The following is a 17,548-nucleotide window of genomic DNA, read 5'->3' on the forward strand; positions in this document are numbered from 1 at the left end:
ACATCACAGAAAAGGGACATTGCTTGATATGATTTATTTCTGGTTGAAGGGGACAGAAGAAACGAAAAACTAATACAAATAAATACTATATGCTTTATATAGTTATACCTAAAGAATATCAGCTACCATTTGAGTCCTCTACTTTGCAAGCATTTTATCTTTAACATTGTTAAGATTTATTTATATCATGATTTTACAGAGTGAAAGTATGGCTCAGAGATTAAAAACTGTGTACAAGTTAAAAGAGCTGTTACTTGGCAGAAGTGATAACCAAACCTGAGGCCAAAGCTTATACATTTCCCATGTTAACTATCTATCTCCAAATGCACTCTGTGGTTGGTAAGCTCTCTGAATTGTCTGAGATATACAGCTGAACCTTGAAGAACGCTGGGATTAGGGGTACCCACCCTCCACGTAGTTGAAATTCTCATATCCACTGTTCCATACTGGCGGATTCAGCCAGCCCTGGATAGCGTACGACTACAGTATGGGTTTACTGAAAAAAATTCATGTATAAGTGGGTGTGCACAGTTAAACCTCATATTGCTCAAGGGTTAACTGTATAGTTTTAAGTGAAAAAGTTATGTGGGAACTTGTAAATATGATTTGGGCCATTCCAAACATTTCCATGAAAAACTAAAATTAATCTGTTTTTCTTCGGGTTTGGAATCCGAGTCACCTCTGCATCCCAAGGCTATTTCCACAGCAGCTGACACACACTCACTGTATGTTTGCTGAAGGAGTGATATGAACCTGTGAGTCACAGTAATTAAAATGCAAAATCAGGTGTCAGAAAAGAAGTAATGCTAGTTAAGTGCAGCGTCTATGCTCATTTAAATTAGGCAGCAACCTAGACAGGTAAGTAATGCATATTGTCAGATGGACTGAGCCTTCTTTACAGGATGGGAAAAAAAAGAGACATTTAATTACTCCCCAATAACTTCTTGCTAGAAAAAGCTTTAGTTGAAAAAAATATTTGCAATCATTTCATATTCTATTTATGAAAAATTCTCTGTCCCATACAGCTATACAATAAACAAAGTTAATGTCTGGTATCTAACAGTGGACAATTTTTTGCTCTATCAATTATGTAAACCATCATTAGAAATTTATTATAGATGGACACTAAACTATTAAACAGTCAAAATGACCTGGATTCATTAACTATTCATAAGAAAAAGGGGGAAATGTCACTGGGTTCATTAATATCCTGAAAAGGATTTTTTACTGCTTCCCAAAACTTATTTTTCTCTCTGCAGTATCCTTTGCTTTGGTCCCAATGAAGACACAGAGTCTGTAATGGATACCAAGTAAGGGAAATTATCCCTAGAAAGTCAAGGCAACTGTGAGAGCTAATTTTTTTTGTGCATACAAATAAACAAAAATAAAACATATGCATATTAGAAGCATCACATATTTAATGTCAAAGAATTTGAATTCAAGTACAAAAATTAAACAACACATGATTTCAACATTAAAAAACTTAACACTTATTGCTCAAACTATACAGTGAATATCAAAAACAAATGAAGCGTAACTATAAAAACCTCAAATACATTAACAGCAAAATTACAATTTATTCTATAACAAATAATTAACAAAAATATTTATAGTTATTTTCAAGGACCACAATGGTAGATTGCTTTTTCTTCAGTATTGCATAAAATTTGCATCTTAATCTTTTTGCCCTTCATTCCTTTCTACATAATAGTTAGATGCTTCTGGTTATATGATTGTTCTAAACTCTAATACAGATAGTGATCCTTGGTAATCAAATCTAGTGTAACCACTGTCTGCAAGTGCTTTAATATTTGTGAAATGCTATTTAGCAAAGTTATCATGCAAAAATTCAACATAAACTTCTGGGTTCTATTACCCACTCAGGAATCAGAAGTATTCAAAATCCCAGAATTTTAAGAATAGCCATTTGTTACACCTTTATCAAGAAAAATCACTGAGTAACTTTTTAAACATAGCATTTGTACAAGTTTTACAACTGTAGGTTTTTCTGAATTGTGACTGATGTTTACTATGTTGAAATAAATATGTAATTATCATTTTAAAACCAAATGTGCAAACCCGATTCTAAAATGAAACAGTATTTTAATTTGCATGCTTTACAAAGAAACTTTCATACTCCTGTTTACAATATTTTTCTTCAGAAGAATGAGGCCTGATTGGAGATATATAGTCGCTGTCCAACATGGCTGCCATTAGCAAGTGACACTGGTGGTGACAAGGGATAGCTCGGATAAGAACAAGGCCTTGAAGTATAAGGAAGCACGCTGGGAGTCCCAGAAGAGAGGGTAGCACTAACGGGGGAAAGACTATTTACTGAGCTGCGACGGAAATTGTAGTCTGTAAATAAATACATGAACAATTATGCTGCACATCTTTATGCTTACAAATTTAATTCAAATAGACAAAGCATTAAAACTATAATCACAGTTCAACATAATGTTCTAACATTCAAAATCCTGATAATACTGTATTGCTGGCAGAGGCTGTTTCAGCATTCACTGTGTTGCAAATCGTGGTATTCTCATCGGTCAGCATGACATTTCTCTCACTGACACAGTGCTTCAGAGATCTTATTAAAATGCATTCTTAGGTATCTATTTCTTAGATATCTATTAATTGTTTTGTGTCTTTTTATGATCACTGAGAAAGAGAGCCTCTGATTTCCATCCACAACGAAGCTCTTTTCAGATTTGGTACTGACACTAAGGGGTCATCCATGAAGAAAAGATGAAAAACAGTGAATTCATATTTGCTTCTTTTTTGAAACTGCATTAGGTATAAAACCAGCAGAAAAATTCACCCCTGGATTGAAAAAAACTGTCTAATATTTCATTATTTAAATACTAACATAAACATTTATACAATTCAACAAACCAATTTAACATTAGAATCCTATTGGTACCTTAAAACAGTAAAGTAAGTCAGTTTTATAAAATAAACTTCAAGAAACCATTATCAATTTATAGTATAGGAAACCCAAAATTAAACCAAATTTTTAAAAACAATATTTTAAATATTACTGTTCCACAATAAACATTCATCTTCTGTACCAATAATTTCTTGCTTCACTAATTATGTTTATGGATGTGTGTGAGTATTAAAGGCCAAATTTGTAAATCCTGTACTTTCCAAAAACTCACTATGTTCTTTAGTGTAGAGTAAGCCAAGGGTGTGAAAATGACTATAAAATGATTATTTATATAACTTATGGTGTTTCTAGGAGTGGAAGAAATTAAGTCATCTAATGTACAGGTAAAATTTTTTCTGTATTTCCCTGGTACTATAAATGAGGCCTAAAACGTGAGCGTTAACTTAGTGTTGTCATGGACTTAATATTAAGCCAACAGGAATGAGATCAACTGCAGGAGAATAAGCTCAAGCAACATCAGAAAGGACCTAGTTAAGAAAAAAATGGAAAAATTAAAAATCAGTTAAATATAGGTTTAATTTCTAGCATTGTAAAACCAATTAAAATAATTTTTAACCTTTTTATTTGTATTAATGGTACGATAAGATTAATTAAAAGCAGCTTTTTTCCAAGAAGACATAAATACATTTAAGGCATCCAGTTCAAAATATTTTCAGTATTTTGAAATGGGTAAGGAATTACTTTGATACCATTTGCCTTTCTAATATCCAAAGTAGGATAAATCAAGGATTCTCTCCTTCTAAAGATTATCGCACAAATACAGTCGATTCTTTATCAGCCATATATACATGATACAACCAGCTCTTCAGATTTTAATAGTGTGCTCATAGACAACATTATTTAGAAGAGCAGATCTTTAAATAGTTACTTCTGGAGGTGGGGAAACGTAGCTTTCAGAGAAGTGACTTTTACTTTAGGTTTCTATCCCCTCAAGAGCTAACGCAGCTTATTCATGAAACATGGATAAGAGAGACCTTTGAGGAAGATTTCACAAAGAAGATAGACAACTGACTACCGGCAGAGTGCTTATTAGGTCTGAAAATTTGTATTTCTGATATTCTCCTCCTGTAAACCTTCAGTTTAAAAATACACTAAAGGAAACCTAATCAACTCCCCCTCCCCCCAAAAAAAAGTAAATTAAAAGAAAAAAATTAAAAAGAGCCTTAAAAAAGACAAAAATATTTAAGAAATAAAAATAAAAATACATTAATGGACTGCTGTATTCTCACATTTTTAAGGAGAGTAAACAAAAATATAAAATTAAAAGTTCTCTTTGATGACTTTATCCATAGAGGATAATAAATTAAGAGAAAAAAATCCCCCCCCACAATACTACAAAGATTAGGAAACAAACGGCTTCTGATGTTTTTAAGCATTTCAAAATAATTTTTTCAACAATCTAAGAATCTAAATATTTCAGAAAAATATCTGGGTGATTTGAAAATAGGAATACATATCAAACTTAGTAACTAGTGAGATAAACCTTGATGAATCATGTTTTCCTCTAACATACAATAGATGTATCACTGACAATAAAACTCAGAAAGCATCACTGATTTCTGTGAAACAACAAATCAATAAATGAATTAAAATTCTTAGCATATACTTACTAGCCCACCCCTGGTTTTTCTTCCCAATGAATATCCTTAGCTCTTCAAACCCACCGTTTCAGCCTTAGACTGGGCTCTGTACTCCCCTTTCCCCTTCTTAAGGGAACAATACAGAGCCAGTTTCAGAATTTAAGTTTTACACTGGGAATTATTCAACTGCCTAACACTTCTTAAATTGAGGAACAATTTACATATCATAAAATGCATACATCCTACGTGCTCATTTCAATGAGTTTTGATAACTATATAAACCTATGTAACCAACACCCAAAACAAGATAAAAAACATATCCATCAATCTAGACGTTCCCATTATTCTTTTCCAGTCAAGAGCCCTTCTGTTGGAGGCAACCACTTTCTGATTTCTATCATGATAAGCATAGTTTATAGACCATTCTTAGACTTCATATAAAATGTACTTCTTAAAAGTATTTTTATGTCTATCTTCTTCCTTTCAACATAATTTCCAAGATTCATTCATGTTGTGTTTATCAGTCATTTGTTCCTTTTTATTGTTGAATAGTATTCCACTGTATGAATACACCATAATTCCTTTATCTATTTACCTGTTGATAAAGATCTGGGATGTTTCTAAATTTTAAATATTATGAATAAAGCTGTTGTACACATTCTTATACAAGTCTTTTTGTGGGTTATCTATTTTCATTTGTTTGAGGTAAACAGTAGAGTAGAATTGCTGGGTCATAGGGTAGGGATATATACTACCAAACAGTGCTCTAATGTGACCATTTTTACACTCACATCAATAAAATATATGAGAGTTCCAGTTGCTCCACACCCTCACCAACATTTGATATTGTCAGTGTTTTTAATCACTGCTATTCCAGTGATATGAAACGGTATCTCATTTTGGTTTTAATTTGGATTTCCCTTATGATCGATAATGTGTTGAGTGATCATTTGAACATCTTTAGTGAAGTATCTGTTCAAGCCCTTTGACCATTCTTATTGGTTTTGTCTTTTTATTGTTGATATCAATAAAGCTTTTGGCTAATCAGATTTTCCAAATCAAAATATTAAACGAAGAAGAGTTGAGTCCTCAGAAGTCCCTAATTCAAACCATCTTTTTCACTGAAGAATGATATAGACAAAAAAATGGCTGACTAAGTGTTCCATACCACCATGGTTAAATTAGGCCTCTCAATTCCTAGGAAAGTATTACTGCCACTTGATCAAGCATTTTACTTTGGCAATCTTCTCAAAACTGAGTTGAGAGAAACTATCTCAAAAGGCTGCTGTAAGCAGGGGGATGGAAATAAAGTAGATGGTGCTTTAGGCTACCTGGCTTTTGTTTGCACCTACCCACCCCCACACTTCTCATTTCAACCACCCAGCTCTGCATTCCTTTGCTTTTATATGCTAAACTTTTATGTAGTACTTCATTTGATGAAAAGACTCTTTTGCAAAAAAGGTATTACTTGCTCCATTATAATGCTTTAATATAATTATTAGCAACAGCATTTTGATCAAATCCTCTAAAATTTCACATTTATATTTTGAATGAAAACAAATATTTTCATAGACTAACACTGATCTATGTAAAGACTAGTAAACAGGCTTAACCTTCAGTGCCAACTCCAATCAGGTAGTAAAGGCTAAAAGGACTCCGGATTCCAAAGAATCCTGAAGCTGTGTCTGGAAGGGGCAGGAAAGTGAGTGGTAACTGTGGCACCACATCTGACAGGAGAACAGCGCAGAGGCCTGCAGCACATTCACAGCCGCTCGCCAGTCCCGCTTCTAGCGATTATAATGCAGGCTACTCCCTTCCTCTGTCCGACACAAGAGACAAATACCACCACAATGTTCCTTAAGGAAATCTAAGCAATGGATGCATGCTGATTTATCTCTTTATTTGTCTTATTTTTTGTTTCTAATTCTCTTACACATATTGACCAAATATCACAGATTCTCTAGCTGCTTTTCTGTTTCACATAAAGAAGGAGAAAACCCTTAATAGAGACTTCAAAGTGAATTCAATGAAAGCGTCTTCTCATATTAATTTTGGCTCTTTTTCTTTTAGCTTGTTTCTGACCACATACTCCTTGAATAAATTTTCTATAAAAGAGTAAATTCCTCATAATTGGATTTTTTCCCCTTGTTACCTCCACCCTCTAGAGTTCCACCTTTACATCCACCCCTTCTTTTTTGATTCACCTTTTTAAAATGTACAATTCAGTGATTTTTAGTATATTCACAAAGATGTGCAACCAACACCACTATCCAGAACATTTTCATCACCCTCAGCACAAACTCTGTATCTACCAGCAGTCACTCCCCATTCCCTCTCCTCCAGCCCCAGCAGCCACTAATTTCTGTTTCTACAGATTTGCCTATTTTGGATTTTTCATATAAATGGAATCATACAATTTACGTGGTCTTTTTAAACTGGCTTCTCAGCAAAACGTTTTCAAGGTTCATCCATATAGCATATATCAGAACTTCATTCTTTTTATACCCATTGTATGAAGAGGCTACATTTTGTTTATCCATTCATCTGTTAGGAATGATGCTGCTAAGGAATAATGTGCACCAGATTTTGTGTGGACATGTGACTTTAATTCTCTTGAGTACGTACGTACGAATGGAATTGCTGGGTCATATGGTAAACTCTAGGTTTCACTTCTTGAGGTACTGCCAACTGTTTCCAAGGCAGCTATATACCATTTAAGCACTCCCAACACCAATGTATGAGGGCGAAGCATCTGATATTGATTGATGAAATACCTTTCCTATACCTTTAATACATATTTTAAACATTTCTTTAAATTTCTGTAAGATCTTTATGAACATTTTTGAAAAAAATTCATTTCACACTTTATTATTTCCATTTCTAACAGTCAAACAGCCATACTGTAATAACTCAGTAACTTACTGAACCACTGAATTTCATCTGGAAAACAAACATTTTTTAACGGCATTTATTATATACACCCAGAACATAAAATATGGCTGGATTTAACACAGAGAAAAAAATCATCTATATTAGAATATAAATAATATTCATCATTTATTATTTTGTACTTTCTGTCCTAGTATAGAAAATCAAAAGCTAACTATAAAGGAGAGGAAAGAATTTTCAGAACTGCTAATTATTAAGCATCTTATAACCTAGGAAATATTTTTAAATCAGTAACTAAAAATTTTTAAGTGATGCTTTAGTCAGAATACACTAGTGTTATCAAATTCACTGGCATTTTTACTCATTTACTCATTTACTGGGAAAGGGTACTATGATAATTAAATTTTGAAAAATTATTTTTATTTTCTACTTACTTTTCCTATCAGGTGACTGACAGGAAAGGGCAAACAGTAGAATTGAAGTAACCAATTTTTTTTTTTTTAAGACTAGGCCCACAGAATAGCGTAGGTCAGTATTTCTGTTTTAAGATGATTTATAGGAGGCTTTGAGTATACTAGTCTTAGTAACAGATAACTGGATAAGAAAGAAAGTTTCTGTCTATAATTGCTTCCTTATAAAGTTCTAGTTAGTTCTCTATTTTTACTAGAGTAATTATATTTTTTTAGATTCAATTTTGGAGAAAATCATCTGGTTTTGTTTTTAAGTAAATTATTTTTAATTTAAAATGTATTTTCCAATATAATTTTAAAAGAGCAATAAATCCTTACTGTGAAACTTTGATACTTTATAACAACTATCACAAACATACACTGTCAGATATCTGTGCTTTTATTTTTAAGAAATCACAGCTGTTTGATTCTAAAGTATTTAAAGATTATAATTTAAATTTTCAAAAACAAGGGTTTGAAACTCTAGCAAATGCAAACTAACGTCACTATAGTGACAGCAATCAGTTCAGTGGTTGCCTGGGAAAGAGGGTAGGAGAAGGAATGGGTTATAGTAGAGGTGACGGAAATGTTTATTTTCTTGAACATGGGTGTCATTTCACAGATGTATAAAGCAGACCTGACCAAAGGGTACACTTCAAATATGTGCATTTGACTGTATTTCAATTATACCTCAAAAAAATTATAAAGAAATCCCAAGTGTTTCTTTGGGTTACCTTAAGTGTTTTCCAAACTATATATCACACAATTCAAGTACCTCAAAACAAATCCCTCAGCCAAAAAAATCTTGGGAAAATTTTAGGAAAGATGGGTTTGGGCTTAACAGCTAGGCAGACTACTATTACAATTGTTCAATATGCTAACATGATTTTCCAAGGGGAGTATACAGTACATGGGTCTTCCCACACTTGACCACAGAAACAATTATTTCACTGAAGAACTCTGCAAATCATTTTCGGAAGAACTTTTAATAGGGATAATATATAATGGGAAAACATGAAAAACAAATCAGAAAAATTCTTAAAATGTTAAGCACAGCAATTACAAACTCAAATGCCTTCAGAGACCAAGATGTAACAACCAAAAAAAGAACTCAGAAAGGACCGAACGTAAAACAACAGGTGTCTAACTATTTGTACCGAAACGAAGCCTACTTGCTTTCCTTTCAAAAAACTCGAGACCAAACAAGCCATATCTAGAGCTTCCAGTCTGCTACCTCTGTACTAAGAGATTCATATGTCAGATTCCTTTTAATGCTAGTTTCTATACCGTTTGGAAAGAGAGTAATAAAAGACTAGCCTATGAAAGGGAAAATTATGATCTGAGCTGTAGTAAACTAGGCTTCAGTACAGATCAAAAACTGTAGCTCAACAGAAAAACTATCTGAGCAAAAGTGATGAGAACATAAAAGCCTCAGGAAAGATAGCAGCTCTCTTCAAAGTTTCATTTCCATCAGTAAAATTAGTCCTCATAATTCAAAATTTGAACTATAAAAACTTGTAGGAAAGGTAGTTTGGACCATAGCATCACATATTTGAATTTTTATGCTAAGATTTAAGATCTAAACAGTTTTAAGTTTCAAGCATAATAAATGTATTTCTTTGTATCTGAAGTGTAAGTTATATTAATAACAGCTAATCTTTACTGAGCACTTACTAAGTGTCAAAAATAACTTTACAAGATGGGTACTATTTAATCCTTACAATAGCCTTACAAGATAAGTGCTATTATTTTTCTTTTTAACAAGGATTAAATTGGGGCACAGAAAGATGAATTAACTTCCTCAGGAACATGTGGATTGCTACCCAAGGAACTACATTTTTTGCCTCTACACATAAAAAGGAATTTGGATAGTAATAATCTTCATTAAAAATATAAACTACCTTTTAACTTCCTCCTAAAACTATCCTTCCTTCTCAGTACCATGCTGGAAAAACTAAACAGAGAATCCTAATAAACAGAACTTTTATTCTAAATTGTATCAATAATAATTTTGGTTCAGTAAGTTTGAAAAAAATTAGGGTTCAATTTTCAAGTAAGTTTGAGAAATTCTGGGTAATCTACTTATAATACACTCATTCCAACTACATCTACCGTAAAATACTGTTTGCCATCTTCGTGGCTCACAATGTACATGTTAAAAGTTTTGAGAAGAACTGAAATATGAAAACCAGTTTAACTTTTTAAAACTGCTTAATGAGTCTAGAATTAAAAAGCCATAATAATCAAAAATGTTCACAAGGTTTCACTGGACAATTTAAAATGTTTCTTCTTAAAACCATAAGAAGAATACTTTATAACTGGCTTTTGAAAACTAAACATATCACTTAATATTCCTGAGACTTTTTCTTACCTGCTTATTTTCTCCAAATTCTTCTACATAGGTCCAGGCTGAAGAGACTGTGTTCCCTGTCTGTAAGTAGTGAAGACAGAAAAGAATTTGAGTCTGCAGACTAATGTTATCCCTGTCTTGGAAGTGTATGGAATCCTTGATGACTTTAGTTACAAAGTTTTTGATCAGTAAATATGAAAATAAACATAGAGGAAAAGAAACAAGTGATAAATAGTTATTTCCAAAGTTCTGCAAAGATGAACAAAGAGAACTGTATTTTTGTTGTTGGAATGAAAATCATGAGTTAATACATTAACAGAAATACATATACCTTTCTATACAAAATAAGTCCTCATGAGTTGTTTTTCTAAGAAGTACTATTCTACTAATAACATAAGAAAAGGATTTTAAAAACAAATGAGATTGCCCAGTTTTTGATAAGCAGTCAAAATATGTAAGTGAATTTGAAAAAAAACCAATACCCTTGCTTTGTCTTAAAAATAAATTAATGGCCAAAATAATACTAAACTTAAAAAAACATTTTGCTTATTAAGAGCTAAACTTTGTCTACTCAAAGCCTAACTTAACCATATATAGGACAACACAACTTTGGACATCCATCCTTTTCACTGGCTCTCTCTTCACGTGCCTTACAGCTTTCTGGTAGGTGTGTACACCTAAATTCATGCTAAGAAACTGCATGCAAGTATGAACAAATGAAAAATGTTTTATAAGTCACATAAAACTGTAGACTTTTGAACAGCCACCTTAAAGATTATAACTCAGCAGAAAAAAATAGTCACATTACTTTCTGATTTTCACATCATGAAATAGGTAACACTAATCAACCCTCCCCATGAGAACCAGAGTATGCAGACAGTTATTAAAGCAGAGCTGCCTATCTGAAAGGGCTGGGAATGGCCAAGACAGACAACTGCGGGGCTATGATCTTAGACAAGAAGGAAACCCACAGAGATGTGCATATCTTTGGAATTGTGTTTACCTTAGAAGGATTGGCCAGTTCCAAAGAGGGATCTGAGAGGCAAGGGAAGACGGCAAGAGAGAGACGCATTTCTGAGGACCGGTGGACAAAGACTGGAGCTGAGGAGCTACTGATGAGACATGTCTGGAACCCCGAACAAAACTAATCCAGAAGTGGACCAACTTTAATGATGGCTACAGCAAAATTCAAAACTTCTCACTCCCTGCCTGAATTAAGGCCATCTGGGACTGCCAATCCTTTGATTCCCTTTCTGAAGCAAAAATAAAACGTCTCTGAATAAACACGCTGCTGCACGTTAGCTTTTAAATTATCTCCACGTTTTTCATATCCAGTGTCTGATATTCAGTCAAAACTAACCAGTCATACAAAGTGATAAAACAATATGCCCTAAAACCACCAGAAACAAAAATCAACAGTAACACATCTATAGGAAATGTAATGTTTTCACAACTGGGTATTAAACTAATTATGATAATATGCTCAAGGAAGTGAAAAATACGACTAAAAATTTTGGAGGAAAAGTGGAAATCATAAAAAAGAGTCAAATGAAATTTTAGGACTGAGAAATGAATCCAAATGAATGTCTTTATCATGTGAGACACAGATGAAAAAAATTCAAGAACCGAAAGACAGACCTGAAGAAAATATGCAGATCAAATATACAAAAGAATGGAGAAGTACAGAAAGAACGTAATAGATACGTAGGACACAGTAAAAAGATCTTAACATATGTGTGATTGGAGAACCATATAGAAAGGAAAGAGAAAACAGGATAAAAGCAATATATGAAAACAGAATAGTTTAGAACTTTCTAAAACAAGTGATATACATTGATCCACAGATTTTAGAAGTGATGAAAGTCCCAATTAAGTTAAACTAAGAAACTACACATAAATCTATCTAGTAACACTTCTGAAAATCACAAATAAAAAGAAAACATTAAAAGTAGCCAGAGAGGGCAGAGTTTACAACAGAATTGGAGTAATAAGCAAATTACAGCTGACTTCTCAACAGGAACAACAAAGACAGAGGACATAAATGGAACTAATAATCTCAAAGAATTAAAGGAAAATAACTACTAATCGAGTAAATACCCTTTCAAAAGGCAAATGAATTAAAGACAGACTCAGGCAAACAAAACTGAGGTAATCTGCCATAAGCATATTCATACCAAAGAAAGCACAAATGAATGTTCTTTGACAGAATAAAGAAATAATCATAGTGGAAGTTGAGTGATACAGGAGAAAATAAAGAGCAGAGGAAATAATATGTAAATGATAATTGAATACAAATATATATTAACTAAATACTACTATAATTAGGTATGTAGGGAGTTAAAACATAGGTTTAAGACATATGGAAATATCAAGACACTATACAAATTGGAAGAGAAAATTTTAAAAATTAAAGTGTACTAAAGTCCTTGTATTGTCTGGAATGGAATAAAAGCACTAATTAATATTAGACTTTAGTAAGTTAAGAATACACTTTGGAGTCTCCAGGTAATCACTAAAAGTATAATAAAGATTCTAGGACTAATACAGCTAAACGAAAAAAAAAAAAAAAGGCAAAGAAAGAATCCATCAAAAGAAGGCAAGAAAGGAGAAATGGGAAACAGAACAGGGACAAGGAATAGAACGCAAATGGCAAGATAAGATACTTAATTCTAAGCACATCAGTAAGTACATTCAATGCAAGCTGACCATTCAAAACACAGACTTTCAGCAAAAACAAGCAATGGCAAAAACAACAAAACCTAACTATATATTGCGCTCATCTTAAGGCTAAGATACAGGAAAAGGAAAAGTTAAAAAATGAAAAAAAAATATATATGCAACTCTAACCAGAAGAAAGCTTAAAAGTCTATGCTAATATCAGAAATAGTATTCTTTAAGGCAGGAATGCATCACAGAAATAAAATGACATAGTATAATGATAAAAGATACACTTCACCAGAAAATTTGACAATTCTAGATGTCTATGCACCTAATACATAACCTCCAAATATATCAAGCAAAATCTGACAGACTCAAAAGGAGGAAAAGATAAATCTGTAGTCATAATGTATGATTTTCATTACCCTCTCCTAGTAACAGAATAAGCAGACCAAAAATCATGAAAGCTAAAGAAATTTAAAGATGATTACTGACCTGCCCTGATATATGAATTGAACTGTGTGCCCCAAAAAGATATGCTGAAGTCCTAATACCTCAAAATGTGACTTTATTTGGAAACAGGGTAATTGCAAAAGTAATTAGCTAAGAAGAGGTCAGACTGGAGTAGGGTGGACCCTTATCTTGATACAACTGACATCCTTACAGGAACAGGGAAACAGAGAGCGGAGAGTAACATGTGAAGACACAGAGGCAGACAGGGAGAAGAAGACCATATCCACCAGAGGCAGAGCTGGGAGTAATGCATCTGCAAGCCAGCAAGCTAAAGGACTGCTGGCAAACAAGAAAAGCTAACGGAAGCAAGGAAATTCCCCCCTACCAGCTTCAGAGGGGGCGTGGCCCCACAACATCTTAATGTCTGACTGCCTGCCTCCAGAACTGTGGGAGAATAACAGATGTAACACCAGATGTAAAAATTCTAAAGAAAATATCAAAATTCAAATTTAGCACTACATAAAAAGGATAATGTACCATGACCAAACCGGGTTTATTTCACATGCAAGACTGATGTCACATTCAAACATCACACAATGCAATTCACCACATTAAAATAGTAAGACAAAAATGATATAATTATCTAAATAGATACAGAAAAGCATCTAATAAAATTTATCACCCATTAAAAAAAAAACTCTTAGCAAACTAGGAATAGAAGGGACTATCCTTAATGTGATAAAGGACTTCTATAATAAAAAACCACAGCAAACATCATACCTTAATGGAGAAATGCTGAATGTTTACAAGGATATGTTCTATCACCATTTGTATTCAATGCCGGACTAGTGGTCCTAGCCAGTAAAATAGGCAAGAAAAAAAAGAAAAGTGTAGGAATAGAAAGGAAGAAAAAGCTATTTGCACTTGACGTGACTGTGTATGTAGAGAATTTAAAACAAAGCGGAGTCAAACCATTAGATCAAATAAACAGTTTTATTTCATATGTAAAATTAAATTATATTCATATAAACAGGAACTACTAGAAATCGAAATTAAAAGGCATCTTTTATAGTGGCATTGAAAAACATTAAATAGCTAGAAATCTAACAAAAGATGTAGGAAATATTTACACAGTAAACTACTGAATGTTTAAAGAAATTAAAGAAAGCCTAAATAAATGGAGAAATCTATAATTTTCATGCATCAGAAGGCCCAATACTATAAAAATGTCATTTCTTCACAAATTGATCCACAGATTCAATTCAATTCCAATCAAATTTGTAGTAGGATTTTTGGTATAAATTTACAATGTGATTGTAAAATTCATAGAGAAACAGAAGGGCTGAGAAGAGTCATGATAATTGCGAAGAAGAAAAAAAGATAAGGAAGATATTCTCTACCAAACACAGCTATGTTTGTGTGCACGTGTGTATACACGCATATATACCTACAATTTTCACACCTCACTAAATTTGAAAGATTAAAAAAATTTCTAAAAGATAATTAGGAGAATATTTCATCACTTCAAGGTAAGCAAAGATTTCTTAAGCAGGGCACAAACAGTACTACCTTTAAAAGATGGATAAATTGAATCATACTAAAATTAAGAGCTTCTGTTCTTTTCCAAGTGAATCGTGAAGAGATCAGAAAGGTAAGCCACCAAGTGGAAGAAGGTATTTGTAAAATATATATCCAACAAAGGGCTACAATCTTAAGTAATAAGAAAAAAAAACAGGCAACTCCATGCAATAAAGGGACAAGAGATTTAAAACAGAGACTTCATCAAGAGGATATCTTAATTTCCTATAATCCTATTAAAAGATGCTCAATATCATTACTAAACAGTGATATAGTTATATCTCAATGAGACAGCAATATATACTAACCAGAATATTCAAAATTTAAAAGACTGGTAATACCCACATGTTGGCAGGGAAGTGGAACAACTGAAACCCATGTACTGCTAGGAAAGTGTAAATTGGTATAATCATTCTGGCATGATCCACTAAAGTTTGAAAAACATGACCCATCACTTCTACATCTATGTACTCAACAAAAATGCATGCAAATGAACACCCCAAAAAAACACCATGAACAAGAATCTTCGCAGTATCGTTATTCGAACAGCCCAAACTGAAAGCACCTCGAACTTCTGACAATAGAAATAGCAAATAAATTAAACATCTCATTGGAATACTTATACCAATGAGAGTGAATGAACAGAACGGCTACATGCAGCAACATGGGCCAGTCTCATAAACATAATGTCAAAATAAGCCAGACAAAAGTATACAAAATGCTGTACAAATTTCAAAAACGGAAGTCAGAAGGCTAGCTTCCTTTGGGGATAGAGGGTAATATCTGAGTAGGGTACAAAGGAGCCTTTTAGGGTATTGATATTTTATGTCTTCACCTGGTAGTTACATGGATGTGATCCCTCTGTGGTAATTTACAAAGCTTTCACAAATGAATTGTGCCCTTTACTGTCTGCATGTAATGTAGTAAGTTCACAAAAAAAAAAAAAAAGGAATCTGAACAGCTATCGTACTGATACACATAAATGAGCAGTTTATCATTTATAATTATAAAAAATAAACCCACTTAAAATAATAAAGTTACTGCCAAGATAGAATAACATAAAAAGAAAAATGATTCTGGGTAACTGAAAAAAAACTATAGTGGTGATTTTCAGTAGAAATGCTAATTGGAATTACTATTAAATATGCAGCAAGTCTTCCCTCCTAAATGCCTTCACATACTACCATCTGGACCTGGAGTTTTAGAATTAGTTTTTTGTTAATTTTTAATTAGAATGAAATCAAATTCAACAGGAAAAAAATTCTGGAATTTAAATGACTGATCTACAACAACTACATTTCTGTTAATATATGGAAGAGATGGTGATGATCCTCAAAACAAAAGTAAAACCTATCAGCAGAATCTCAATTTAATGACAAACACAAGGTTACTAACCAGCGCTTTTAATCCAATTTAATTTACCATTTATTAGTTTCATTCCTTTAAAAAAGCACTGATTGTTAAAATATATTCCAATAAATTATTTCAAATGGGATTATTCAGTAAAAAAGGCACCAAAGGAGACCAGGGAAAAGAAAAGGTATATTGGAAATTCAAGAATAAAGTCAAGAATAGGATACATTAAACTTCAAAGATCCGAGACAGGATCTTGTTTTCTGAAAACTGAAATCATTCGATGCTCTAGTTTAGCCTTCTGCTATGTAGGAATAAGAGTCAGAAGATAAACTAGGTATAACTCCCACCAATTAGGAGCCTGGTTTTCAATATTGTAGACCTGTGACTTGTTCTATGAAGGTGTAAAGAAGTTTTAAAAGTCATTTAAAACTAAATGTTATAAGTATATTCTGTATCTTTGAAGAATTTACTGGTTTTAATTTGAAGGTTTCCGTATAGATTTTAAAGTAAGTGGTATGGAAGATGAAAAACTGTTTTTCAGATTCTCAATGCGTCATACTGCTATTTCTTCTTTTGAAAACAGAAAATAACTAAATGCACAGGATTCCAGCATATTCCAAATAAGACAGCTAAATTTTCAGCATCCTGAATTTCAAGGTTTTTCCTGCCTTTAGGAAACAAAACTGAAAGGAAGAACAGCATCTTCTCAGTCTACACCTGTGTAGAAGAATGAAGAAATGTAATGCTGATATAAACTAAATTTAGAAATAACATACAATAAGCTATTGCCAATTATTCTCCATTTGTGAAGTCTTAACAAAGGTTATATATGGCACTAAATGTAACTGTGGCTTATGTAATGAACTTAAGAAGCTATCATAATGGCCAATAAAATAATATTGTACATAATATGATTCATTATATTCTATACTACGTATTGTTGATAGAGATAAAAACATGAAAGTTTTCTCAGACAGTTTAAAAGCAACTACTACAACCATAATTTCCTATTCTTCCACTACCCAAATTTCATCCTTATATATAAACACACACACACAATACGTATCTACATACTCAATATAACATAACCCATATGACTCAGTCTTTCTTTCAGTCAGACTTTCGAGACTTTCACATTTTAAAACTCATTTTATTAGCATTTAAAAAGTGATCTACTGATCATTTCTACATCCATGAAACATAAATACGTATCATCCTGTTAACCACTATTCATCATTTACTTGTTCTGTGTCTGTACCTACCAACGCCGTATCTCAGGTATTTC

General features: G+C 32.8%; 1 protein-coding gene across 3 annotated transcripts in view; it reads right to left on the bottom strand.

Moving 5' to 3' along the window:
- Nucleotides 1-1,398: 1,398 nt before the first annotated feature.
- Nucleotides 1,399-17,548, bottom strand: part of RBM46 (RNA binding motif protein 46) — a 43,566-nt gene continuing 27,416 nt past the window's right edge. Inside the window, exons 5-6 of one of the 3 annotated variants that reach the window (XM_074377014.1) lie at nt 10,240-10,299; nt 2,638-3,417 (exon numbers count right to left, since the gene is read on the bottom strand). In XM_074377014.1, the coding sequence (XP_074233115.1) occupies nt 10,244-10,299 (56 nt within the window). In that variant the 3' untranslated portion in view covers nt 2,638-3,417; nt 10,240-10,243. Of the gene's footprint in view, nt 2,359-2,637; nt 3,418-10,239; nt 10,300-17,548 lie in introns of those variants that run through there. The other 2 variants (XM_010968535.3, XM_074377018.1) reach the window with 2 other exon arrangements.

Source organism: Camelus bactrianus, chromosome 2 (genome assembly GCF_048773025.1).
Source record: "Camelus bactrianus isolate YW-2024 breed Bactrian camel chromosome 2, ASM4877302v1, whole genome shotgun sequence".
NCBI classification, from domain to species: domain Eukaryota; kingdom Metazoa; phylum Chordata; class Mammalia; order Artiodactyla; family Camelidae; genus Camelus; species Camelus bactrianus.